The 27,504-nt window shown below is 42.5% G+C and overlaps 1 protein-coding gene across 1 annotated transcript in view; it reads left to right on the forward strand.

Moving 5' to 3' along the window:
• LOC125318752 (amine oxidase [flavin-containing] A-like) overlaps positions 1–27,504 on the forward strand; it is a 34,860-nt gene that overhangs the window by 3,996 nt on the left and 3,360 nt on the right. The window contains exons 2-12 of the mRNA XM_048289686.1: positions 6,944–7,038; positions 8,332–8,469; positions 15,542–15,646; positions 16,879–16,970; positions 19,275–19,416; positions 20,932–21,081; positions 22,035–22,194; positions 23,429–23,525; positions 24,856–24,909; positions 25,824–25,881; positions 26,312–26,409. Coding sequence (XP_048145643.1) covers positions 6,944–7,038; positions 8,332–8,469; positions 15,542–15,646; positions 16,879–16,970; positions 19,275–19,416; positions 20,932–21,081; positions 22,035–22,194; positions 23,429–23,525; positions 24,856–24,909; positions 25,824–25,881; positions 26,312–26,409 — 1,189 coding nt within the window. The remainder of the gene's footprint in view (positions 1–6,943; positions 7,039–8,331; positions 8,470–15,541; positions 15,647–16,878; positions 16,971–19,274; positions 19,417–20,931; positions 21,082–22,034; positions 22,195–23,428; positions 23,526–24,855; positions 24,910–25,823; positions 25,882–26,311; positions 26,410–27,504) is intronic.

Here is a 27,504-nt window from a genome sequence, read left to right on the forward strand (position 1 = left end):
GTGTTGGCATCTCCAGCTCCACAGAGTGTGATCGACAGCCTTACCCCTCGAGCTACCTACGCCTTGGCTTGGGGCTCTTGAGTGAAAGACTGAATAATGAGGAAATGCAGATTTTCCTTGCTTGCCATCCTGGCAGCACAACTTCTGTTGTATACTGCCCTGTTTGTTTTGACAGCACGCCAAGCTGCTGGTGGGTGGTGGTGTCAGATAAACTGTCAAACACACAGTGTAAGATAGAATCAGTCTGACCTGTGTAAATCTGGAGTAGTTTGCAATAAATTTTTGTTTTCCTACTGTTACTTCTGTATTTACCTAGGATTTGACCTATAGGAATGTGATATTTGCATCATAAAATGTATTCTCTGTTTATCTCTTTGCATTCGCCCTGTGCTGGGTTCCATCTACCCGGTTCCTTCCTTCCTTCTTTCTGGATCCAACCAGAAAGCTGATAGTCAGTGGTAATATTGTCATTTAGTACCAGAGATTCCTAAGGACCATTTTTGGGGATGCAGAAATAAATAGCAATGTTTCACAGAGCTCTGGGTTCCCCATGCACTGCTAGCAAGCTGACTGTCATTTTGACAAAAATTTACAGCAGGACCAAAACTGCCCGAACCCCGTACAAAGTGTAATGGATGCTTTTTACAGGGATTGCAAGTAAGCAGAAGTACCAATTTCCATTTACCTCCTTCTTCATATTGTGTTCTGCTGTTTTGCTGCTGAAGTCTTATGAGTGTTATTTGCCTCAAGAAGCAAGAGAAATAAATAGCCAAGTAGTTGGGACAGATGCCTAAAAATATCCTAACATAATGAAACCTGGCATGGGACAGGCATTATGTCTTTCCTGGGAATACCAGTGCTGATGTTGTTGGTGTCTGCAGTGATGACACTGATCATAATTTAGCACCAATGTTTTTTCACATCCTTTTTTAGTTAAAGGTCACCATTTAGGTAACAGGAATTTATTCTGCACAACACTGACTAAAAGAATTGTCAACAGTTATCAAATGTGTGTATTTACCTTGGATATTTCCATTACTAGGTGGTTTCAAACTGTCATCATTTTAACTGCTCATTTTAGTATGTAATGGGAGGGAAGATGCTGCATTTCCAACCCTGTGCTTATACTTTTTCTGCCTTTGTTTTGGGGGAGGGCACTACTTTGTGGAAGGAATGTTTGCTGCAAGAAGCTGTGGACATGAAAATTCCAGTGGGTGTGTGCGGAGGAGTGGATTCATTGTTGGGATAGAATTCCCTCTTCCTGCCCACTGTATTTCTGTTAACATTGTCCATGAGAAACTGTCTTTGTGCCCCTCAGAACAAGGCTTGCGTCTATAGAAAGCATTTAGACAGTGGTGCCATTGAGACCAGTAAGTGGCTTGGTCTCATTTGGACAATGTATTCTGTAATAGAAAATATTTATTCTCTTTTGGTTAAGATCTTTGCTGAATCAAGTGGATTTTTTTCTTTTCCTAGAAGGGAAAAAAAAACCTGATGAAAAATAAATGTATTACATTTACCTGAAAATGGCAAAATGCATAAACTCAATCTCTCCCCAGTACCAGGTATTCTGCAGGAAGGGATGTGAAATAAAGTATGGCAAGATAAAACACAGTTTCTGACAAGCAGAAAGTTAGTGATGTTATGGTATTAGGCAACATTGAAGTAGAAATAAATGTAGACTTGTGATCCACACTGTGCATTCTTTCTGTTTCGTGTGAATTTAAGATGCTGTTACTGAATTAATAGCATTGTTGTTTTGGTTTTTTTAATATTTTCAGTGGCAATTTAAAATCTTGAAATCTTTAGTCTGTGAAAGGAAACAGTTCTTTAATTCTCAGCTGTAGGTTACGGGGGTTCTGGGGGTCCAGTCGGGATGGCCGGACGTAGACGGTGACGGATGGAGACGAGAGATCTCTATAGGCAGGTCTTGGGACACAGCCGGTTTATTGTAAAGGGCGTGGGTATTGGGGCACTGCTCAGAGCTGGTAGACTCAGCTCTGAGCAGGCCCAAGAGAGCAAGAGAGTGAACGGGTGAGAGAGAGAGAGAGAGTAGGAGCAAGAGTAGAAGTGGAAGAGAGAGAATGAGAATGAGAATGAGAATGAGAATGAGTAGAAGAGAGAGAGTGAGAGAATGTCTGAAGTCCTGGTTACAATACAATAAATCATCTTCTGCACTGAATATTCTAATTGTCACTAACCAATCTAATACAAGATACAAATCCTGTAGCACTTACATACAGCCTATAAGAGTTCTTATATTACCATAGAGTGTTACATCTTAACTTCTAAAAACTACTCTTTGGACCCCTTCTGCTGAGCTAGTAGGGTCTGCTCTGACCCTTGGACCTGCCTGCAAGCAGAGGGTATTGTTCCATCAAGAGGGGATTACTTCAGTGGCCATACCATTGTTTTCTAGTTGTTCAGTAACTAAGACCTGGTATTTCAAAAGTGGCTTTCATTTCGATGTTGCCTGTAGTTTTCATATTCCCAAAATCTTTTGTCAGGCAATCATATTTCCAAGGCTTTCCTGTTTCATCTTCCCCAACACTCAGCTTTGTGTTGTTGCCCATTAGTGCCTTCTCTGGTCAATCTGATGTAACTGAGCACATTTTTAACTGTATTTTAAAACTCAAATAAATGCTATAATGTACACAAAAATTCCAATGAAAGGGTAATCCAGGTTGCAGGAGAAGAATAAAGAGGTGAGGAAGGGAGATTTTCCCTATGGTCATGGCAGAAATGTTTTGCATCTCTCATTGACAGGTTCATTTTTACTTGCCAAAGGGATTTCTAGCTGGAAAAATGAGAGCTGATTCTAAGGTGGTTGTTGCCAGGTTTAATTACTCAATTGTGTTTAGAAAAAAGTTAGGTTTTCCATCAGTGAAACAGTAAAAATAATCTCAGCATTAGAATGCCATTACATTGGAACTTTAATAATGATATATTGCCCATTCTGTTATTTTACTGACGTGTATTAGAATAATGAGCAAAATAAGTCTGGAAGTTATTTCCCCACTTAAGATAAGAAAAATTTAGGGATTTTGCAGGAAGATTTTTCCCCATTTCCTCAATTAAAGCCTGCTAGAACACTACAGTAATGAGTTAGTCATCTTTCTCACAATGTAGCTGTCCCATGCCATGTACAGTAGGGTGGGTTAGCAAGGATTTTATGAAGGAATGTTGTGGACTTACAGAGCTTAGATTTTGAAAACTCTATACTGTTGGTATAGAATCACTAGCACATTCCCAATAAAGTAACTTTTTAAAAACTGTGTTTGTGCCATAGAACTCAAAGCTGCTCATAAGCCCTGTATCAACCCCAGAAGTGAGGAGACTTGGAATTATTCTCATAAATCTACCCTTGTAAATACTTCCCTACAAAATGGAGAACCATTTTCCACATTACAGGACTCCTCTGAGATTCAAGGTCGAGTCTCTTAAGTCCCGCTGTTGTTCACTGCCTGTGGAGTTGAACTTTTCTTTCCTATGAGGTAGAGATGGGCTTTGTTTTATTACAAAACTTAGTATTGTTCAGCATCCTTATGTCAGTCATGGAGTGTGTCTTGTAGTCTGCAGGCTGGCATCAATTCACCTTAGTTTCTTTTAATTTTTTTAATTCTTTTTTTTTTTTTTTTTACTGTATATCCAGTGTTTTGATGAACTTCAAAGTGCTTTGCTTGTGGTAGGATTATGACAATTTTCTGGCATGAAAGCAGCCGTGGTCGGATCTGTAGCAGCAGCAATTCTGAGTCCTTAATAGCACTGCAAAATCAATAGAAACAGAGCTTTCCTGCATGGTGTCTTCAGAGGAGGGGAGCTGCTTGTGAGATTTCCATAGAAACCCTTGTGGAGGATGTCTCACCTTGTTTGTTCTCATTTAACAGTAAGTGAATTTCTACAGCCAGATACTGCCAATGAGGCATGGTTTTGGCAGGCTCCTTCCATCTTGCTGAGGGAAGTAGTGTATTTCTAATTCATGGAATTGGGGGGCTGTCTGGAAGGAGTGTGGCCAGTGATTTGGGGTGGTTTCCAGCTTTATCTCAAGGCTACACTCGGAGGAGGTGGAGGCGACGCAGCCACAGGCTCAGCTGTGACAGGAGTGCCTGCGCTCCAGTCACACCAACAGACCCTGGAGTGCTTTAATTGCCTGGTCTGAGCACTGAGCCCAGTGCTCCATTTGGCCTGGAACAGTGTGCCTGTAAGGAATGGTTTGGGTTGGAAGGGACATTAAAGCTCATTTCGTTCTACCCCCTGCCATGGGCAGGGACACCTCCCACTAGACCAGGTTGCTCAAAGCCCCAACCAACCTGGGCTTGAACACCCAAGGAGGGAACATCTACCACTTCTTCCCTGCTCCTTGGCACTTCCTGAAGTTCATGAGGTCCTCTGGGATGGAGATGTTGTAGAGGAAGTGAGAGGAACAGAACAGCTCCCCTCTATGCAGCCTGAGGGGAGCTGAGCAGGCAGGGATGAGGCAAAGAGCAGGAAAGGAGAAGGTCTCATTCCTTCCTCTCTCATTCTCATCCCATCAATCAAATCGTCACTCTCTGGTGTCCAGTACTGTCCACAATACTGGAACAGCAACAAAAGTCTTGAAAATTCAAGTTATGGAGAAGATGAAAGGTAAATATGCAGTCAGTCTAGAGGTTAATTGTGTATAAATGAGGCTTCATGACCTGTGGGGTGCTTCAGCCAAACCTGTGGAAGCACCTGGACCTGGTGCACTTCAGTCTCACCAGGATGGAGCTAAAGAGGTGGGTCCAGCAGGCAGCTGCACAGAGATGCTCTGTGTGGGTGTTGTTCCTAGTCCTCTGTTTTGAAAGAAAATAGTTTCCACGCTTTAAGCAAATAAATGTGTAGTAATAATCTTAAATCAACATGTTTTATATTGGTTTTACTTGTGAGTCATGCCCTCTCCCGGTTCCCAGTAAGCCATTGCTGTCCCAGTGTATTTCTTGCTCTCTCCCAGTCTGTGAAACCCCAAAGCCTTTTTCCTTTTTTGGACCAGTGACTAAGGTGACCCTTGGGTCAACAATAATGAAACTTAACCTGTAATTCTGCAGTACAAGTACAGTTTAACAGGCAAACAGGTTAGAGAACCTCGGCCACATTACAACACGTTCTTCATCTCTTAGCATCCCTTCTTTATTGGGATATATCCCATAATTAAGCTATAATCCAGTAGTAGGCTTAACTTCCAACTCAGTCCAACGAAACCATTATTCTTCCTATAACTTCCTGTAACTGTGGTGGTAATAGAGCTGTTGTATTCAGCATGAAATTATGGTCTTAGGCACCAAAGATTTGCATTTAATTTTTTTTCATGCCTAGGCTTTACTTTTTGTGGCTCCATGTTCAATTTTTTCAAGGCATGTATATCTACAGTAAACCTTCTTACAAAAGAATTACCCACTCATGCCTGAGTGTCCAGTGGTATTTATACAGAATAAAGAATTCAGTCTTTTATTTTATGCATGTAGGATATCCACTATTTTGCGACAAAACCTGCTGTATATTTTGAAATCTCATTTTTCTGCATAGAAAAAATTGCGTGTTTGTAAGAAAATATTGCAGTTTGTCTTTTCAGCATCATAGATTTGTGTCTTCTATGTTTATGTTGGGGAGGAAGAGAACACCATCACTTAATGGATTAAAGAATTAGCTAGAAAAAAATTGTTTCTCGAGTTTCATGGAAGAAAAAATTATCACTGAAATAAATTAGATCAATTTATAAGACATCCACTCTACTGAAAAATGGCTTGCAATTAAAAAAATTAGAATATTAAATAGATGGAAGAACTAAGTATACTTCTGCTCCAGCAGCAATCTTAAGAATATGGTGCAAGGATGTAAAGTTATTTTTAATGACTATGAAAATTATATATATAATTTTTGCCTGTGTAAGACATTTGAACTTCCTCAGCTCAAGTGAGCAGTGAATGGTGTTCCACTTCCCCATTAAAAGGTTGTAGCACAGGAGTTTATGGTCAATTCTGTATTGTCCTTAGAGTAAAGGAGTACATTTAACTCTTCCCAGAATGATTCCTCTCCCCTGGTCTTTTCAGACATGCTTTGTTTGTAGGCTCACAAACAGTTGATTTTAATCACATTTCAGGGTAGTGTAATAAACAGGAGGGTAATGTTGTTACCGCTGCCTGCGGGGTATCTTGGAAGTTCTGATCAATAAGGCTGCCTTTCGTGTACTTAAGGAGGGGAAACAACTCCAAAGAAACAATGCTTCAGTGCCAAATTGGCCTGCAGGGCAGTGGGATAATCTGATTTCACCAACTCATGATTGCTTTTTACAATTTCAGCTCGCATCTGTCAAGAGCAAAGAGGTCTCCTGTCCTATTGAATTTTCAGTTGTCTCTGGTGGCTCCATCGCAAAGTCCCATAATTAGATGATTTTTGCTGAGACCATAATTCCTTTTATAAAGTATCTACATACAGCCTGTTTGATTGTCATGGTCAGACTCCCTTGCTGAAAATGAATCCTGACAGTGAGGCAGACTTTCCTTCTGCATGTGGATGAGGACAAGGGACAGCAGTGGAGCAGAGAGTTTGATGTGTGACATTATTGATGTCACTGTAGTGCTGCAAGTCCCCTAAGCTGGGTGCTGCCTTTCCACAGGCTGCACAAATGAAGAGTAAGATGTGTGTCTGTCTCTTAATAATGGAGGTTTTTCCAGTTTTAAAAGGCCAAAATGCAGCCCAAGGAGGAAACTTCAGTCTGTGAATGCTGTGAGTGGTTCTGCCATGCAACTAAGCAGCAGCCACATGATTTCTGTGGGGAGATACCATGAAAAATGCCTAACTTCTCTCAGGGATTTTTGAGAACAGTCTATTGAAATCTCTGACCTTGAAGCTTTGGTTCAGTTTTTAACCATTAATGTGGCTGATGCTGCCACTTGCTTTAACTCACTTTCTCTTTTTTTGGTAGGTTTGTCAGCTGCCAAATTGCTGTCTGAGGCTGGGGTCAGCGTGGTGGTCCTTGAGGCCCGGGACAGAGTTGGAGGAAGGACATTCACCATCAGGGTAAGTGCTTCATGAGACGTGGACTCTCACTTGTGCTGGTCTAGGATGTGACAAATGTCACTCCTATTGTTTTGAGCCAGGCAACTACAGCTTCAACTCAGTCCCTCAGAAGCTGACAGAACAACTAATCCAAAAGTCATCAGTCAGCATGAGTTCACCAAGAGGAATTCATGCTTGGCCAACCTGACAGCCTTCTAAGGTGCAATGACTGGCTTGATAGATGAGGGAAAAATGAATATTGTCTACCTAGACTTCAGTAATTCAACAGTGTGTTGAAAACCATCATCTGGGACCATGAGTGTCAGAGCATTTCCCCTCTCTTTCCCATCTCCCTTTGCATACTGTAACAGGCATGATAACTTAGAGCCCTGTAAGAAGCAGCCTGAGCAGGACCAGACATGATTATGGCTCAGACATATGTTTTAAAATGTCTTAAAAATATCTGAAATAACACTCCTGCTTCTAAAAATGAGCTGCATCTCAATTGCCATTAGAAAAAAAATGAAAGAAATGAAGAGTCACTTGTGGCACAGGGTAATGTAGCCCAGACATTACCTCTGCTTCCCACCCTGGAAGTGAGGGAGGTGTAAATTAAGTCAGGTGCCATTGCTGGAGAGCCAGAGATAAACTGTGGTGTTCCAGCAGAAATCATTGTGTGTGAAACATGGAGCATAAACACCATCCTTCTGTGACACTGAGAATGCCAGGCTTAAAATACTCACTATAAACAGTGTTAAAAAGAGTTACTGTCTTGGGACATCAGCCTGCTGTAATAGTGTGCATCCCTGAGGCCTTCTGCTTCCTTCCCACCTCCCAAGTGAGTGTGGTGCTGGTCTGAGGGGTGCATTGAGCACCTTGCATGGCAGGCGTGGCTGGGGGTCACTGCCCAGAGAGCAGCAGGCTGGAGCCAAGGAGTGCAGTGCTGGAAAGGAGATTAATCTCCTGGTAAACTGCAGTGCAGTGCAGTGCTCAGCGCCTGTAGCATTAAGTCTGAGCAGGTATCTAGGAGAGCAAACAAGCCTGGGTGCTGGAGATGGTTTCAGCTGCAGAAATGTTTTGCAATGACAAGAAAAGTAATGTGAATTTCTTGAACATCTCCAGGGGTGGTGAATCCACCACCTCCCTGGGCAGCCCATTCCAATGCTTGACAACCTTTTCCATTAACAAATTCCTCCTGAATATCATACACATACATTCCATAGACATGCAGTATGGAATAATTCTTTCTGCTTCTAGATGTTTGTTCTGAGGAGCTTCCTGCACAGCTTCTGATTCCTGCATTCTCTTTGACAGAACGATAAAGTGAATTATGTAGATGTTGGTGGATCATATGTGGGACCTACCCAAAACCGGATTCTCCGACTGGCAAAAGAGCTGGGTGTGGAGACCTATAAAGTGCATGTCGAGGGCCATATGTTCCATCATAAGGGGGTAAGTATTGCCTTTCCATGCTGAGGTACCCAAAGGTAGCACTGAAATTTGGAAATTACTGACAGTCATCAAGAGGGTTTCATTTAAAACTCATCCTTAGTAATCCAGAAAGTACCTGCTTGAAGTGTTGTTATTCTGTTTTAACTCACCGGGAGTGGGACAAATGGTTCTTACTTCCTTTCTAAGTGTTCAGAAAATGTAACTGACAGCAGCTAAAAAATTTGGGATGCATTTGGCACATTGTCTTTGAACATACCCTCCAAAGAAGTTTTGCCTCAAATTCAGGAAGTACTTGTTCTGAAATAAAAGCCAAATTTAAATTTAAAAAGTAATAGTATTGATGGATAGTATTGACTAATGATACTGGACAACAGTGTCACAGAACTAGCCTGAGAGTAGTATAATATATTTGCCCTGTGTAACTAGATTCACATGAGATCTCTCCCTGTCCTGTAGTGTAGGATTTGTCTTACTTCCAAATAGATGTCTGGAAGTTAATCTTTTAATCTGGGACTCTGAGGTGCCCTCTCTAGCTAATGGTGACACACAAGCCCTTCCCAAGAGTCACCAAAAGTTTCACCTCTGAGATGTGGGGCAGCAGGAGTCCAGGTGGCCACTCTTGAGCAGGTACTGGTGTGGCTAAAGTGAAACTGTCTTCAGAGCAGATTTCCAGCCCTTGTCCCAGATCTTTAGCCCACTCATTTTTTTGCACAGGTCCTACTACTGCCAAAACCAGTACAGGGTGAGACCAGCAGGGAGAAGGACAAAGAAAGGGCTAAGATTCATAGGTATGAGATGTGACTGTCTGTATCCATAACTCAAACTATTTTACTTTGCAAAGACCATCACTTCCATTTATTCAATTTTTTTTCTTTTTTTTTCTATAATATTCTTTAGTTCTGGTACTTAACAGACTCTGGTAGAACCAGACTTGAAGCCTCATACTCAGTATGAGTCAGAGTTGACATACTTGATGAAGGCAAGCCAGCCTATGTGATGGATCCTTAATTGGTTTCATTTCTATTACCTTCCCACTTTTTCTCCTAAGAATTAGAGTGATGTGTTCACAGTGCAGAGTTTTACCATCTGGTTCTGCAAGCACCCCTTATTGGGCAAATTGATGCCATGCTCATAAAATAGGCACATCTTAAATAATTGCACAGCCACTCCATAATACTAAAAAAGTTATTTGTCACCTCCTCATGCAAAACTGATGTTATTCTACAGCAAGAGGGATGGGCTGGTTTGTACCAGCAGAATGTTTGTCCCACTCTAATTTAAGCTCAGGCATGAATCTCTCAGCATCCTAAAAGGCACTTATCTTCTTTATGTTAAATAAAAGGCTCTAATGGGTTACATTACTTTGAGCCCTTAATCCATTTTGACACCAAAGCTGCAGCTGTTTATTGTCCCACGTTGCATTATGCACGTCTCTGCTAATGACCATGTAATTTTGGAAGTTTTCTTTGAAGTGGAAGCATGTTTCTAAGCAAGAGGCAGCATTATGAGCTATTCAGCTGGATCACAGGCTGTGGATCAGTTCTGGGTTTGTCATCGTGGTCCTGCTGAGCTAATCAGGGTCCCAAGGGAGCTGTAGTTGTTGGAGCAGGGTGACAGCAAAGGGGCTTTAAGGTCTCCCAGATTAAAGCACTGGATGAATAATAATGATGCTTTTCTTCATGTAGGTCTCAATTCTCCCACATTCTCTTCCCACTCTTTGAATTACAGCTTTTTCTTCCTTTTTTTCCCCCTAAGGTTTTGTACTTCTCCTTTCTTTTCCCTTGAGACATTGTGCAGTCACCGTACCTTTTGATTTAGGGATGTGTTGTTGAACCCTCTCTTACATCCCACTTCTGGAGGAAGCTTATTGAACTCCATCTGTGCAGTCCTGGCTGTTGGCCGGGCTGGTCAGTGTGCAGGGCTCTTTTACCTGCCTCTCTTTTACCTGCCTGCTGCACACTGTTCCCAGGCTGGAGGGTGAGGTGCAAGTAGGGGTTTGTGCTCTCCCAGCTGTAGATGCACCCCTCGTATTCATTAAAGATGCTCCAGGAACACAAGCACTTGTGGTATTTCCTAAATGACAGAAAATGTTAGCAAAGACATTATTTGGTATTAAAGGATCATACCCACCAAAAATTAAATATTAATCTGAAAGATGGATGTTTTCAGCTTCTTGGGCTAATACACCATCAGCCATGGGCCAGCTGCTGCCTTTCAGGTTTGAAAGGTCTGACTAAAACTTCTCCCCTTGTGTCTCAGCTGTTGTTGCTGTCAGCTGGTGGCTGTCCAGGAATGTGTAGCCAGGGCCAGACAGGAAGGTCTCCTCCCAAGAGCTTTCTCCAAAGTCTGCAATGTTGTGTGGTTTTGTCAGAGGTGAGAGGCAGTGTTTTGAGCAGTGACTAAGCACAGCTTTAGATGTGTTTGTGACAGTACTACTCTGTATGTAATATCCAGCACCCTTGGATTACGAGATTTTTGGTCTTTTGTTTGCCATAACAATCAGTTCAGTTTGGCTTTTTCTGAAGATTTCCAGGATACTGCTTTGATTGAGTTAGGAGAAAGTGGGAAAATGGTTTATCCGAGCAGCGGATGCAGCCAAGGGAAAGTGAAAATCCCCAGAGGGATTTAATGAGCTTCTTTTCTCTGACAGGAATTTTTCCCATATGCATGTGGAAAAATTCCATGTACTGCAAGCTTTGATAACCAAGTTGCTTCATTGGTGCAGGTTTCCTTTGTAGTTACAGTTTATTTGAGAATCCAAATATGTAACCATTGTTTATCTTTTTTTTTTGTTTGTTTGTTCTCTCCCATCAGTTAGCATGGTAACATGGACTCCTTTGGTGTCAATCAGGAATTTTTTTGGCATCCTGTCCTTGTAAATCTGTAACTTGAAACTGTAGTGTTTATTATGAGCCCCAGACTTTCTTTCCAGCTAAATTTCTCTGTGGCTACTGTCCCATAGTTCAGTAAGAATGCTTTCGAACTGAGAAAGGGCAGATGTGCTGGAGTTCTCCCTTCCCTGAGCTGGCAGACAGCTTTTTGTTTTTACAGAGGTCCATGAAGCTCTGTGCTGTTTTCACCCTTTTAATAGAAGACCCTAGAAAGTAAAGGCTTTGGGCCTTGGTGTGGTATTAGCCTTCTCACATAACTCTACTCCTCCAATATCTGGCAGCAGCCCACAGCCCCAGGATATATAATATTACTTAATAAGGAATTATGATTTTCAGAGCGAGGGAACACTTGACAAAATATGAGCATTTCTATACAATGCTTTACATTTGCCATCTAGTCTTTTCTTTCCTCCATCCTGCCTTAAGATGAAGAGCTCAGGGTGCAGCAGGTGGGTCTGTGACTAAGACTGCACATCACGATAAACTTGTTCAGACACAGGAGTCAGACAGTCCCAGGCACTGCAGTGCTCCCAGGGCTAGACCTGCTGGAGGTGGTGGTGATCAGGGAAGGACACTCACCCGAGGGATCACACCACGGGGAGCTGCTGCTCTGTGTGTGCTGTGCACAGCCCCAGGCAATAACAACCCCTGCTCTGGGGCATGGGGGATGCTCCCCCTGTGCTTCCTGATGTGTGCCCTGTCCCTGGCACAGCAGGCAGGAGACAGACTTGCCTTTCTCAAGACTGGAAAAATCATTTTCTCCTCTGGCACAATGTGAAACTTGGGGTGGTGTCACGGCTTGAGGTTAATTCCTGTAGTTTTGGCATAGCCCTGAGCAGGGAAGGGACCTTGCAGAGCTCGTTTCTCACTGCCTTCTTTCTAACCACTGAAGGATGGTGCTTGAGGATCTTGTTTTCTTTGGATTGGTGTGGGGTAACTAGTGCAAGCAGGCAGCAGAACTCAGATCTGAGGTCTGCAGGAAACCACTCTACACACCAGGAAATGAGAAAAAGGGTTGGATAAACTCTGTGGGTCAGTCAAGCAGCCCTGTGTTAGCATGGGAACAAAGCCAGTAGGTTATTTGCCTTTCAGTTAAGAAAACAGTAGTTCTGAAAAGAATGTGTCCAGAACACTATAAACTTGTTTAAAAATGGAATATTGCAAGACCTTGCCTGTTTGCAGTGAGCTCCTCTGTGAAACATGCAGCCAGAGCTCCTCTGCCTAGCAGGGAGACAATATTAAAACCAAATTAATAACTCACCTAGCCCCAGCTCAATCGAGCTAGATTTACTCCCTGCCGTGGAGATACTTGTGCCAGAGAGAAAGCTGGAGAACTGATGTGTCTCAGGCTGTTGGGCTCACTCTCCCTGGTGGGAAATGGGAATTTCTTTCCTGGAATTTGCTGGAATTGGGCTTTCCTCTGACCTCATGTCAGATAGGTACAGCCCCGCCACACAAGGGGTCACTGTGTCTGTGAACCATTTCAGTCTCTCTGAATTCAGTCTTAGCCTCTTCCAGGTCTGTTAGCACTGCTGTCTTTTTGCAGCTTTTCCTGCCACTGGACTCCAGTCTTACTGAAGTTCTGGGGTTTTTTGCATGCAGAAGAGAGCAATAAGTAACACAACTTTAGGCTTTTTAAATTATCAGTTGGCATTTCATAGTTCTCAGGGGATAAAATACATTTTCTCATTGATCTCTCTGGGCTATGCCATTGACCAAAGATGTTTTAAGCTAAGTAAGCTAAGGATAGGAGAGCTCTTTGCAAGTTACATCACTCTGTACAAGCACAGTCACTTATCAAAAAGACTTTTGAAAAGAGGTGTCACTGAACAGTGAAAAACTGGGAACTTTTTGCTGCCACTCCTGATTGGACACAGGCTTATCTTTTCCCTTTGCCCCCTTGCAGTATTTCCTGACAGAACTACAGTAATAACTTCTCCTCACCAGGATTTGGGTGGTCTGACAGCATTGCACCTCATCTCTGCTGCAGGGCAGAATTATTGCTGTTAAAGCATGTCAAGGAAGGAATGTGGATGGCACCTGTGTTCCTAACCAGAATGAAAAGCCTAGCAATATATGAATTTTGAGAAGCAGTGTTTGATGATCTTTTAGAAAAGCAAAATGTTGTGCAATAAGAATAAAATGATTAGTAGTATGTTACTGCTTGGTATCAGTATTTCCCAGTTTGATGCAGCATCAGTTTACGACAGTAAAAGCTGCAGTATGCAGTATATCCCTTTGCATGCATTGTTTGGCCTTCTTTTCTGTGGCTGAACACAGTGCTCTGGCCTGGCAGTGAGAATTTGTCCTCAAGGGAAAGGAAGAGCCAGTGTCATTTGGAGGATTCCCCTGCTGGTAGTTCACAGGAGCATTTATTCTGCTCTTGCCATGGCAGAAATGTTTTGCATGCACGTGTGCACCTGGAGAAAGCTGGAGCACCCACCACCCTCCTTTAGTGTAACTCTCTGGAAAAGAACAAAATGGGCATAAAAGAGAAAGAAGTATGTGGTACACAAGACTGAGATTACATACCCAGAAATCCAGAGGTAACCAACCACCTCCTGGTGACTTGAAAGCACAACATTTACTGGAAATTTAAAAAAAACCCCGAAAACCTTAAACATGTGGATCTCAAGCTGAACTAAGGCTGAGATCACAACCTGATGCTTTGCTTGGCCCAGAGGAGAAATTATTGGGTCTGGATGGAGCAGGAGAGTGGCTTTGCTGCTGCCCTCACTGAAGATGGTGAGGAGGAACAGCACAGAGTGACCTGATGGATGTCAGAGCTGGGGCACCCCTGGAGCCCTGCTCTGAGGAGTGAAGACCACGCAGTGTCAGCCAAGTCTTGCTGTGGTCCCTTACCCACCACATACATTTGCCTCCCCTACTGTACCTGTCCTGGGGCGGACAAGTGTTGACCAAAGCGTAGGAATTTCAGTATTTTACTGCTTTTGCCAAGTGCGAAAGCTCACTATGATCTCTGAGTTTCATCTTGCACCTTTTATCTTTGTTATGATCTTTGCAGAGAAAAATGTTCTGCAGAATATCAAAAACCCGTGTGTGTTTACAAACAAATACACAAATACCAGTGGGAAAGATCAGTAAATTCTCTCTCATGAAGTGTGAGAAGGGTGTGTTTGGCTCCTGGTTTGTGTCCTCTGTCTCTGGGTCCCCATCTCCTGTATTTGAAGCACTTCAGCCTCTCTTTTGGTCTGTGGCTCCCACCTGCCAGGTGTGATGGGCTGGCACAGGGTCCATGGCACTGAAAAGCTTTAGCACCCCAGCTCCTATCTGTCATGGTCAGTGTGTTCCCTGCATCCTCACACAAACTTCTGACACATCTGGAAGGGCAAACAACAGAGAGGTCTGATGAGAAATTCACCACTGGCTTACATGGGGGAAGGGTCAAAGCAATTTAGTAAGAGAAAATTTTACCTGCTCATCCTGTCCTCTTTCAGATTAAAGTTATCACAAAGAAGCAGCTGCTGCCAGATTGTTTCTCTTATCATTATATCACAGGATTATCTGAAACAGTCAGTTTCAGATAATAACAGCTGCAGCCACTGCTGCAGCTCAGTGTCATACACGTTGTAAGTACTGACACCATTTTTGCAAATGTACAGTATTTTTCTTCCTGCAGCCAAAAACTTCCTTTTCAGATTTTTTTTATAGGCTAGGTTTCTTCCATGGAATAATAAAGTGAGATGTACCATAAAGGTGCTTAAATAGTTTGAAATGCATGCAATTATAGACCCATGCCAACTTCAGGATGCACATTTCAGCAGACAGGCAAATAGTAGATTCATTTAAATGTAATAATGGAGGATGCTTAGGAACAAGAAATATTACCTCTTTGGCCATGGCTTCAGTCTCCTTAGCCCAGAATTTGACAACCTGCTCAGAACAAATGTACCTTTCCCCATCCTGTCAGAATAATAAATATAAAAAGTTGTTATTGTCCTTTTTAATGTCAGTCCAGCTGTTTTTATCCCTCCTGCTTAGCTACATGCATTTCATTGCTTGCATGCATATGCAGGAAAAAAAAAAGAAAACACCTAAAACCCAGCCAGGTCTTTTGTGGCAAAAGGCCAGCCATGTGATGACTGAGAATTTTGTGTTCTTGAGTAGTGAAGATATGCTGGGTTGTATTTCAGTTGCTTTTGTTTTTATGTGCATTTCAGGGAAAGTCACGAAATTTCACAGGAATTTGCCCTTCAACATGGAATCCCTTGGTTTATCTGGATTACAATAACTTCTGGAGAACCATGGACAAGATGGGAAAAGAGGTAGGCTGTGAAAATTCTGTTTCCTACAATGCTCATGTCACCATGAATAAATCAGGTTTTGTTTTGTTTTGTTTTGTTTCTGGCAGGGTTTTTTATTCCTTCTTTAATACAAAAAAAACCCCTCAACAGCAAAACAAAACAGAAAGGAAGCATTCATCAGGAAAGATTCCTATATTGCCCAGGAACTGTCAGAAGTAAAAGGTCCTCCTCACTGAAGGAGGGTGGACTAGATGACTTTTAAAGGTCCCTTCCCACCCAAACTATTTTATGATTCTGTGAGAGAAGACAAAAAGGTCTGGAGGTATCTAAGATACCTGAAAAAAGTGAGGTTGAACTCAGTGTATATATTTTCTCATGACAGGGAAAACCATTCCATGAGCTAGGGGATTAGAAGGAGTTTTTTTCCCTTCCCTTGTGACAGCATTTTGAGTGAAGATGATTCCTTTTTTTGTAGCTGCCTAAGCTGAGCTCCAGTTTGACTTCAAAGTAACTTTTTTTTTTTAAATTCAGAATATAAGCAGTACAGCTGCAGCCCCTGGAGCATTATACTGTCTTTCAAATGTTCATCAGTTGCCATATAATCTAGCAACAAACCAAGGGCTTTACCTTACCAGAACCTTCAAGCATAACTCACTGTACTCCTGCAAATTTTATTGGTTTCATGCAGTTTTGCAGAATCAAATTTGTGTATGATACTACACTTTTTTTTTTTTTTTTCAAATAGTACATTTTTTAAAGATTTAGGGATTTGGTAGTGTCCTCCACATGTTACTTACATGCAAAAAATTGTTATTAAGAATTTAACTGCCTAAAAATATTTCAGTGGTATCTAGACTTTTTTTTCACTCTGCAATTAGCAGAGAGACATGGGTACCTTTGGATACCCATCTTGGAACTGACTGAAAAAAGAACTTTCCCCTCAACTTTTAGAGGACACCAAGACAACTAAATTGCAATCACTTCTGGACAACTAAAAGCCAGATGAGTCCCAACACAAGGATATAGTTCATTGGTCAGACATAGACAGATTTAGTGGTCATGGTACAATTCATGCCGAGATGTGTGAATGGAAACTATTCCATTTAGTGAATTTGTTCCAAATTTATATCCATGTGCAGCAGACAAAATAACTCCTGGCCAACATATCAATTAAGTCTGTGCTAGTAACTAGCTATGACCAGGCAATGGTGAAGTATTGAATCATTTATTGAGTATTTCACCTCTGTCTCCAGATTCCTGTTGATGCACCATGGGATGCTCCACATGCTGAAGAATGGGACAAAATGACCATGAAAGAGCTGATAAATAAGATTTGCTGGACCAAGTACGTAAATCTTTATCTGCTTTGAAATTCCAGCTGTGGAATTATAGTGGCTTTTTGGCAGATTCTGGGGTACAGCTGAGTACAGGTGCTGAGAGATCAGGAGGTGTTCGAGATGGGGTTTAGTTAGCTGGCAGGTGGCATCAAAGGTGCTGGGGGAGCCTGGGGTTTGCTTCAGCAGGTCCCTGCACACAGCAGTGGTGGTGTGGGCTCTTCCCACCATCCTTTCACTTCAAACCATTGCACTCCAGCCAACTCTTTGCCCTGCAGGATAGTTTCCTAGGAGACACTGGCAGTCAGGCCCTCGAGGAGGATGTAATCTGCCCTTCCAGATTCCAGGGCTGCAATTCTGCTGTTTGCCTTACTCCTCTCAGGATCTTAAACTCCACAGTCTCATGGCCACTGCAGCCAAGGCTGCCCTTCACCTTTGCATCATCCCACAGGTCCTCCTTGTTTATGAGCGGCAGATCCAACAGAGCATCAACAATAGTTGGTAGGAAGAGGGCTCAAGGTCTATAAAATGACCAATGTGCTCTCTGTGAGGGACCACACTGTACAAATAAAAAAAGGAACAATGTTCAATACATTGAGGTGATGACCACTGGAAATTCTGTTTCCTTCCTTTCTCTTTTCAGTCATTTCTCCTTATAAGGCAAAGAGAAGTGTGATTGTATGAGCACTCATGTCCCCGCTTGCTGTGCCAGCCCCTGTGCTGTTCTCTAACACTCTCCTCCCTCCTATTCGGTGTCTTTTATTTGTGTGGCTGTGCTCTGTTTGCCCTTTCATTCTGAGTGCAGTTTAGTGCTGTGTCTGCGGCTTTCTGACCAAAACTTTTCATTTGAAATTCGTTTTTATGGCTTAGGTCTTGCTCCAGCTCCATGGGATCTGCTGTACAGCCATTTGGACTTGCTCGAGCTCTCTGTGGCATTGGAGTTTCCTTTGCAATTAGCTTTATGAGCCTTTTGCCTGCAAACTCAGTTACTTTGGACTACTGTTGCAAGTGCACTGATTCTTCCTCCTACTTTTACTGCTTCTCTTAGTCATGGAGCTGGTGGAGTATAAGCAGGACTGGGTTTATAGTGATCCCTCCTTTAACAGACTTCTCTGCAAGGCAGCTTCTACTGCCAATGGTGTTGTCAGTAAAACATCCAGTTTTAATGGATGTTCTCAGCTGAAACGCATTCAAAAACTCAGTAAAAACCCATTTTAGATCTTCAAGCCAAGCCACATTTTTCTACACACAGTTGAAAAACAGTGCTTAAACAGACAAGCTCTTCCACAGGGTTTTCTGTATGACTGAGGCCAAGATTACAAAAGAAGGTTGGTTTGTCCTGTGTCACAGATCAGCATCTACTGATCCTGGAGACTTTTTTCACATTTCTCAGGCCTGAACCTGCTGCAGCTGTTTAGTGTCTTGGTGCTCTCAGGATTGTCACGGAGTTCTTGTGTGCAGGCTGTTTTCATATCCTGGCTAATGAAATAGGGGTGAATGCACTTCATACTTAGGGAAATGAGGTTATAAAAGTTTATGTTACATATTTTAGCCCAGATAACTTGCAAAGTTCCTTCCTTTAGCAGAGGATTATAAAATCATGTTGTTTCATGGAGCTTCATCCAAGTCAAAGTCCTTTTACCTTCTTTGAAAATGATCTCAATTTCCTTAGCAATTTGTAGCCACAAATTAAAGAAATGTGAATATCGAGATCTTCAGTTCCTGCTGCTGTTTCTCTGTTCATGTTCAGAGGACTTACTGTGGTAGACAGGTGACCCTTTCCTTATTTTTATGACAATGATTGCCAATTTGGTTTCTCTGGGTTATTTACCAAGTCTGATTCTCAATTTCACAAAAGATCAGTGCAGCAGTGTTACGTGAGAGGTGGGGAATGTTTTGGCTGCATGGCTACTTCAGTCCCTCAGGACCCATCAGACCTTGGAACTGATGTGCTCGATGAGCTCCCCATAGAGGAGAAATGCAGAAAAGTTTCACTAACAGATTACCAAAAATGTTCTTCTGCTGAGAAAAATATTTATTCTGATGAAAGGAGTAGCAGCTGGGAAACTCTTTAACTGAGGTAAAATCAGTGGGATTTCAAACTAAATGGGTAAATGCTTTGGGAGGGAGGGAGGCGCTGGTAGAAACCATTTGAACATTCTCACTACAGACTGAAAAATTAAACAGATATAAATCACCTTGACTTTTCTGACTTTGGGAAAGCAGCCCTTGTTTAGTAAGACAAATAAAATCCTGAAAGCAGTCAGGAAGTCATATTTTATCACTGTCTCTTTCTGCTCCTGTGTCTCATGCAGAGCTGTTAGAGACTTCGCCACGGTCTTTGTGAACGTCAATGTCACATCTGAGCCTCACGAAGTTTCTGCTCTCTGGTTCCTGTGGTATGTGAGGCAGTGTGGGGGCACATCCAGGATTTTCTCTATCACCAATGGGGGCCAGGTACAAAATGTCTCATTTTCTTCCTTCTCTCTTGAAATTATAAGGAGCAAGTGGAGTGTTGTACCCATCAAAACCCTGCAATTAATGAAAAGATAAGAGCATGTGGCACCAGAGAGAGACATGTTCTCCCGGGGTGATACAGCCCTCTCAACTAACCCTATTTAATGAAGGATTTTATTGGCTAAGCTGTGGGATAAATTGGGACTATTTAAACATTTGGGGGGGTTTCTGCATTCACTTCAGCACAGTACTGTTGTTGCAGTTCTGTTGCTTTTTTGCCAATTTATTTTCTATGGGTTACTTGGCACATTTGAATGTTTGCAAGAGTTCAGAACAAGTGCACTTCAGAGTGAAATATGGGTGTTTTTTTGGTGTTGAAGCCTCTAATGACAAGAGTTGGAAGTAAATAGCAAAAGGTCCTTCCTTCTTGAGTCAGCTCACATGGCAACAGTTTCCATCAACATCTGTCCACTGGGGTAAGAATAGACAACTGTATGTCAGGAAGGATGTGTGCTGATGCTGTCCTGAGGTAGGAGACAGACCTGACTAAGAGCCTTCCTCCTCAGGAGCCCCTCAGTCATGTTTACTGTCCCACATCAACAACTGCTAGATGTTGCAGCAAGAATTAAAAATAAAATTAAACCCAAGATACTCAGAGCTAAACAAAACATGTGGAGAAGGGAAAGCTAGCCTGGGAAGAGCACTTGCTTTTCTTGGTAGCTGGATGGGAAAAGCTGTCTTTGTTCCTATCATGCTTCCCTCTTCCTTCACCCCAATCAATATAAGTTGAGCAAAAGCACTAAGGGTTTCTGGCTTTGTGGCCCTGACAAGTCTTATAAAACCTCCTTGGGCAGCCATTTCAGTCTTTCAGCATGAAACTTTGTGGATCCTTTCCTCCTTGCCAGTACCAGCATCTTACATGTGAAAGTGAGCTGCTTGATACCACGCTGGTGGCTGGTAGATAAAAGAGGTTTTAGTGCTTCCCCTGCCCCTCTGCATGGACATTACAGGGAAATGTGTGTCACAGATTGTGCTTTTTTCCAGACAGCACTGTCTTTGTGTCTTCCCAGGGACAGAGAAAACTCATTACCTTGGGACCAGACCCAGTTAAAGATCTGTCTTGCTTCTGGGCTGGTGCAGTTTTTCACTCTGCAGTTGGTTTCTTTGTCACACTTGAGGGTTTTGGTAGGTAAAATACTCAAAACCTGTTTTGAATGAAGTGATATGTTTATTTTTGCTAGAATGCCTGCATTATATGTGCATGTTCTCTAGGCTTAAAGGGTCTTTAAGCCAGGTCATTAGGGAAGGCGCTGTAAAAGTGGTTTAGTCAGTAATCCCCACTGAGGCTCAGGTTTATGCCCTCACTCTTCTGAAAGTCTGGGTGTCTTTATGCACCCTTAGGACTTGAAGATTTGGCCTGGAATTTCATGATGGTGAGCAGAAGTCATATTCAATATCATTGTGATTAATGCTGTTGACTTTTTGTTTGTGTTTCTTTTCTCTTTGTTGTTTTAGGAGAGGAAGTTTAAAGGGGGTTCTGGTCAGATATCGGAGAAAATAATGGGACGCCTCAAAGGCAGAGTTAAACTGGAGAGACCTGTGATCAGTATCGATCAGACAGGTGATAATGTCCTTGTGGAGACTCTAAACCATGAGATATATGAGGTAACTCGATCAGAATAAGAGTAGAATATGCATTTAGTGGGGGAATACATCTGCTGTAGCTCTTAGCCAGATGTAATCAGGAAGTACCCATTTGTGTGTGTCTATTTCTTGGACTATGCTGACACTCCATGAAGCCTGCTTTACAGATTTATTTATGACTGGCTCTCTTCTTGGTGTTCTGCTACTTGGTTTCTGTCATTACTCTGACTTCTCTGCCATAATTTTTATGTCTTTATAAATTTTTACATTTTAGTTCTGCATTGAGACCATTTCAAAGGAAGGAAAAGTAACCTTCCTGTTCGTGTCTAAGTTTGTGGTTTGCAGCACAAAAAACAAAAAAAAGACATTTCAAACACCCTTAGTAAGATTTTGCCTCTGTGCTGTGAAATGCTCTATCAGCACATGATTACCCACAGTGGTACCCATGGGACAGCAGCAGCCCCACCAGCCTGAAAGCACCTGAGAGCAGCTGTGTTGTGATATAGTGTCATCCTATAGAGTCCTGCACTGCTCCAGTCAGACCCAGACCCTGTGAGAGGGATGGAACACATTCAGGAAAGCTGAAATCACCATTAGTATTCCTTGTCCTGAAGTAACGTCCTGTGAATATGCACAAATGGGATTTTTTTAGCATATTTTAATTGGGATAAATATGGGTCATATTTTCCTGGGGATGATAAAAGGCAGTTTTACCTAGGCCATAAGATCTCTCATGTCCCATTTCCCCACCTGTCTCCAGCCAAGTTTCAACTATGCTCTGTTTTTTCCATCTCCTTTTTTCTGAAATGGCAGAATTACTTTGGTCACCTGGAAATATATGTGTGAGAAAGCCAGCTAGCAGGGTCAGGTGTGGGAAAGCTGTTAACAGCTACAAAGAGTGTCTTTCAAATGTGTCCTGTGGAACGAGCTCACTGAGAGGCAGCGCCTTGTGCTGACTTTGTTCTACATTTCAGGGCAAGTATGTGATCAGTGCCATCCCTCCAATCCTGACAACAAAGATTCATTACAAACCAGAGCTGCCACCAAAGAGAAACCAGTTGATTCAGCGTTTGCCTATGGGGAGTGTCATAAAATGCATGGTGTACTACAGAGAAGCCTTCTGGAGGAGGAAGGGTAGGTGGAGGATGTGGAGGACTTGGGAACTCTGAGCAAATTTTGAAGCTCTGCTGTCTAACAATCAAGGAATAAATCCAAGGGGGGGTTAAATGGGTAAAACCCCAAAATCAAACACACAGAAAAGTGAAAAGTAAAGCTCCTTAGAAAGGAGAACTTTTTCTCCAAGCTTGAGTGCATGCCTTATCCCAAAGATGAGTCCAGACCCAAACAGGATCCTGAATCTCATTGCTGTTAGCTGAGGTGGGACAACCAAGAGAACAAGCATGGGAAAACCTGCAGAGAACAGAAGCATCAGCTTCCCTGCAGCATCAGCTCCCTTCTTCTCCTGCCAGGGACAGTTAGGTCAGCCAAAGAGAATTTACAGCAAAGCTCAAGGTTTATGCAAGACCTTTCCCTGGTTTTAATCTTCTGTTCTGCAGACTTGATATCTCAGAGGACTGGGAAAAGTAGGTTCAGTTTTTGTTTAGCTCAAGATATTTTTTCCATGCTGCAATGTCATGTTTTTCTCAGCTTTATGATACCATATTCAGAACTATTTGTATGAACAGATTAGTTCCACTTCCTTTGTACCGGTACTGAGAGTGGCAAGAGTATTTCTTAATCAAAGTAATATAATTTTTGCATGTTTCAGGGCATAAACTGGCCACAGAGATTAGACAGGAATACAATCAGGTGTATACATTGTTCTCTAGATGAGATTTTTTGCATGTTCATCTGAAACATGTCCTGACGTGATCCTAGATTAGACAGGCCATGCTTCTGCTGCATTACTGTTACAGAACACCATTCCTAACAATCTTACCACCAGCAAAATCAAAATAGTGTAAATTTGAGCCTGCAGTGACCAGATGTATTTACGCTGGGTTTTGTTTTGGTCAAAGTTACTCATGGAATGAATCACCATACTTCTGACTAGATCAATTTATTTTTAATGTTTATTGTCCCTGAAACAGAAAGCCAAAGAGACTTGCAGCAATCCACAGAAATTCGTTGTTAAGTAACAATGGAATTTTAAAGATTTTTATAAGTCTGTGTACACAATTTCCCAGAGTCAGAGAGAACAGAGTAGAGAAACTGTTGCAGAGACACTTCAGACATGTAGGTGTTATTGGTAACAAAGGAATTACTGTACAATTCCTTTTATGGATAACTTTCCTTGCTCGTTGCTATCAGCAACAGTGATCACCAACAAGTTTCTCTGACAATCACCTTGGGGTTCTTTTCCCTTTAGGTTACTGTGGTTCCTTCATCATTGAGGATGAAGAGTCTCCAGTTGGAATAACCATAGATGACACGAAACCTGATGGAACTTTCCCTGCCATTATGGGGTAAGAGCTTCTAGCCCACACTCACAGATGTGTATTTCTTCTTGTAAGAGTTAGTGGGAGGAGGAGGGAGAGGGGAAATGACCAGATTACATCAGTGTTTTCCACTTCCACAGTCTGCACTTCTGCCAAGCCTCTTGTGCCCCTCTAGTCCATATAAACTTTCTGCTGAAGGTTCTGCTACAAACAGCCTAATACAAAGGATGTGGTTGGGAAGGAGTTCCTTGAATTCAGCTGCAGTTTATTTTAAGCACTCATTTCATGTCTTTTTTTGCCGTGGAGTAGATTCAGAAAGAAATCCCTGTCTTACCTATCTGTTTGAGCCTGTATTTGGCTTATGTTGGGCTTTTATGTTTAGTGCCTGGGCCAAAATGACAATGCAATTGTCCAAGAAATCCTCATTTGTCTCCTCTCACCACTGAGCTGAGGCAGGACAAGGAACATCAGCTGGTGGAGCAGAGAAGCAGCTGTGCAGTGAAAAAAATCAAGATTCTGTAGAAACTGACAAGTAAAAATGTTATAGTTTGGAAAAACAGGTGGTAAAATACATGACAGCACTGACTGACTCTTAAAATAGCTGAAACCAAATGAACAATCAACCTTTACAGATGTTTCCACCATAATCTGAGGTGATGCTGCCAAAAAAAGGCCAGTATAAATGTCAGGCAACTACTCCTTAACTGTCTGGCAGGAAAAGCTCACCACTTCTACTGAACTGTACATGTTTGTGGGCATGTTCAAGACTTAAAAGCTTCCATGGCCCGAGAGCAGCAAGCCTGCTCCAAACCCCATATGGCAAACAGCTTCCTGCTTTCTTTCTCCTTGTGGATTTATGTGACTTTCTGAAAGAGTGCAGGAATATACTTCATCCCCTGGGTATCTCCACTAGGGTCAGATGGACTAATTGCCAAATCTGTTTCCTTCAAGATGAATAAATACTAATCCCAGTTGTTGCAGGAGGGATCCATGACACTGTGCAGTGCCTGTCAGAGCAGCAGGCTGCCATCACCTACTAACACCAAGTGACACAGGCAGCTGCCTGCTAGACTACAAAAGCTCAAGAAAGCTCAGGGTCTCTCAGTCCTTTTGGATCAGACCTTGATAGGTGCCCTCTGGGAATACACACCCTCCCTTTCATTTAACTCTGCAGGTTACCCTGCACAGGCTTTTTCACCTGTGTGACCTGTAATTATTAAATGTTGAGGTATGATTACAAACATCAAGCCCATTACATACCAGTAAGGTGCTTTGCCAATCCCTTTTTAGAGTCATTTCGAGCAAGAGCTTGCGAATCAGCTGGGGTGATGTTCATAAGCCTTATTTTTCTTTTCAGTTTCATCCTTACCAGAAAGGCTGTCAAATTGGCCCATCTCAGCCAGGAAGAGAGGTAAGAGTTCAGAAGCTGTAAATATTCAGAAGCAAGTTGTTTCTCTGGGATGCTTCCCCACAGGAATATGTGTGAATATGTGTGTGAATATGCACAATATGCTCAGTGCAACTACCAACACTGGAAATTGAGGCAGAAATTGAGATTTAGCATAAACAAGCCAAGACACTAATGCTAATATTCATCCAGCTATGGATATTTCTAAATTTCTGAGTCCTGCCCACTCTTCCATGCTATGATTTACCAGCTCTGGGTCTCTGTGTGAACAGAAAAGATTTTTCCAGAGATGTTCCCAGACTACATCCCCACTGAATGATGCTTTAACCCAGGGATACAGGGAGTGCTGACATGTCTCCTTTTGGGTCCCCTTCACATTCAGACTGGCTGATAAAGTTTTTAAACTTCAGTGTTGACAAAAGTGTGGTTTCCCTGCTAGTCAGTGAAATCAACAAACAGTACTTTCTAAATGTGAATCTTGGTAATGTGCAAGAGGAGCTCTGCTTAGGAATGTGAGCAGCATTCTTCAGCTCATATTTTATTCCCAGCTATAGTAAATCTGTAGGGATTTAATTGATTTGTATTGCTTTTCTTCTGGTCTTACACCAGTGAACATGAGAATGAATTGGCTCTGCATCCTAAAATAGCTGTACAAAGATTTGTTTTTTTTAGAGCTCATTGCCAAAATCAACCTTCATTTCTCATTCCCTGGGTCCATTTTAGATGTAACTTTCAGGCATCAGCATTTGAAATATGTATGTTACGATAAGAACTTGAAATCAGACTTAAAAACAAATCCTAACCCAACTTTCTTTCCAGTGTGTTGCAATAAATTTGTTGGGTTTTTTATAAGAAGAATTAGAGCGGAGAGGTTTCCCCCGCTTTTTTTTTCTGACTCTGATTTTATTTTCATACAGGAAAAAGAAGATCTGTGAGGCATATGCCAAGGCACTGGGGATGAAAGAGGCTTTACAAGTAAGGAATTAATGCCTGGTTTTGCCTCTGTTGTACAATAATGTTGCTCCTTTGTTCTGGGTGATGAAGCCGAAGTTCCTGGCACCTAAAATGTGTACCTAAAATTGCATGTTGTGCCATACAATCTGTACTCCCAAGGGGAGGGCAGCATCGAGTACAGGAAGAAAAGAACTGCCAGTCTCACCCTGCACAAGAAAAGAGAAGGCAGCGCATGTTTTAATTTGTCCTGTTGTGTCCCCGTGGGGGGCTGGTGTTTCTGTAAAAGCACAAAAATTTGTTTTGTGCAGATGGATAGCATTAGCCAGATGACGTGGCACTCCTTTGTCAGGTATTCTTAGCCTGTATTTTCCCCCTTTTCAAAAGAAATCTGTTCTTTATTTCCAATTTCTCTGCCAGTGTTTCACTCTGTTTTCTCTGTTGATACTCACAGCCTGTGCATTATGAAGAGAAGAACTGGACCATGGAGCAATATTCAGGGGGCTGCTACACAGCCTACTTCCCACCAGGCATAATGCATTCCTATGGAAGGTAAAACAGAGAAAGCTTTGCTTTCCAATTCACAATTCTTAGCTCACATACAATGCCTGTATACCTGATGTAACACACCTGTGGCATATATTGAATACTGGGGGAGTTTCAACCCTCATTCCACTCTCCTACTCCCTGGCTAACAAGGATCTTGCTATTTACTTTATTAAGAGCAGAGTTTCTCTTGTGGCTTTCAAGGAAACAAAACACAGTCACAAAGGGACCTGCTAAAGCCACAAAACTTTTCCCCACTGGATTATTTACGATTGTTTGTGCTATGCAGTATTTGCAATGGATCCCTCTAGAGACACCCAAGCCCTTGAGAACACACATCTTGGACAGAGGAAGACTGTGTAGGTGGAGCATCAGGTTCAGGAGATGCCCAGGAGCTCTTCAACATGTCCAGCATGGGGTTACACCCTGTCTGAGCCAAGATCATGTGGGGAGGAGTCATCCCATGCACAGTCTCTTCTCTTGTCATTTATCCAAACACTTGGGCAGTGATGGGTGAGGTATATGGCCCAGGGAAGCTGCTGTCAGGCAGACTGGGAAAACCTAATGGGGGATTAAGTGGGAGCCATTACACCAGGCACATTCCCAGGGGGAGAGGGAGCTCATTACCTACAGCTGGGTTGGCTGGGATGCTTGTGCAGGACTGCAGGGCTGAGGGAATGGATTTATGACCCTACAGGGTGAATGCAGCTCCCTGAATGCCAGGCCTTCAGCAGCCAGGCAAGTCCAGCCTCCAAATAGAAGCTGATATTAGTGATCCATCACTGCAAAAATGTCATTCACATTCCACTTAATAGAAGGATAACAGCAAAGCTGCCCTGCAGAAGACATAAATCTATCAGCTGCACGGCATTGCTGGAGGCTGTTAGGATTATCCCTTATCCCAGCACTAAAATAAGGCCTGTATTACTTTGCATGGAAGCTGGGAACACTGATTTATGCCTTAGATTTTTCTCTCTCTCTGATGTTGAGTTTTGTGTACAGAAGCAAGCAGGTGGTCCTGCAGGGACAGCTTATGGCACCTCAGCCCAGGTCTGCGGGGATTCTGGAGAACTGAAGCCACGCGCTCCATCAAAGCCATAA

Source organism: Corvus hawaiiensis, chromosome 2, assembly GCF_020740725.1.
Source record: "Corvus hawaiiensis isolate bCorHaw1 chromosome 2, bCorHaw1.pri.cur, whole genome shotgun sequence".
Classification (NCBI taxonomy): Eukaryota; Metazoa; Chordata; class Aves; order Passeriformes; family Corvidae; genus Corvus; species Corvus hawaiiensis.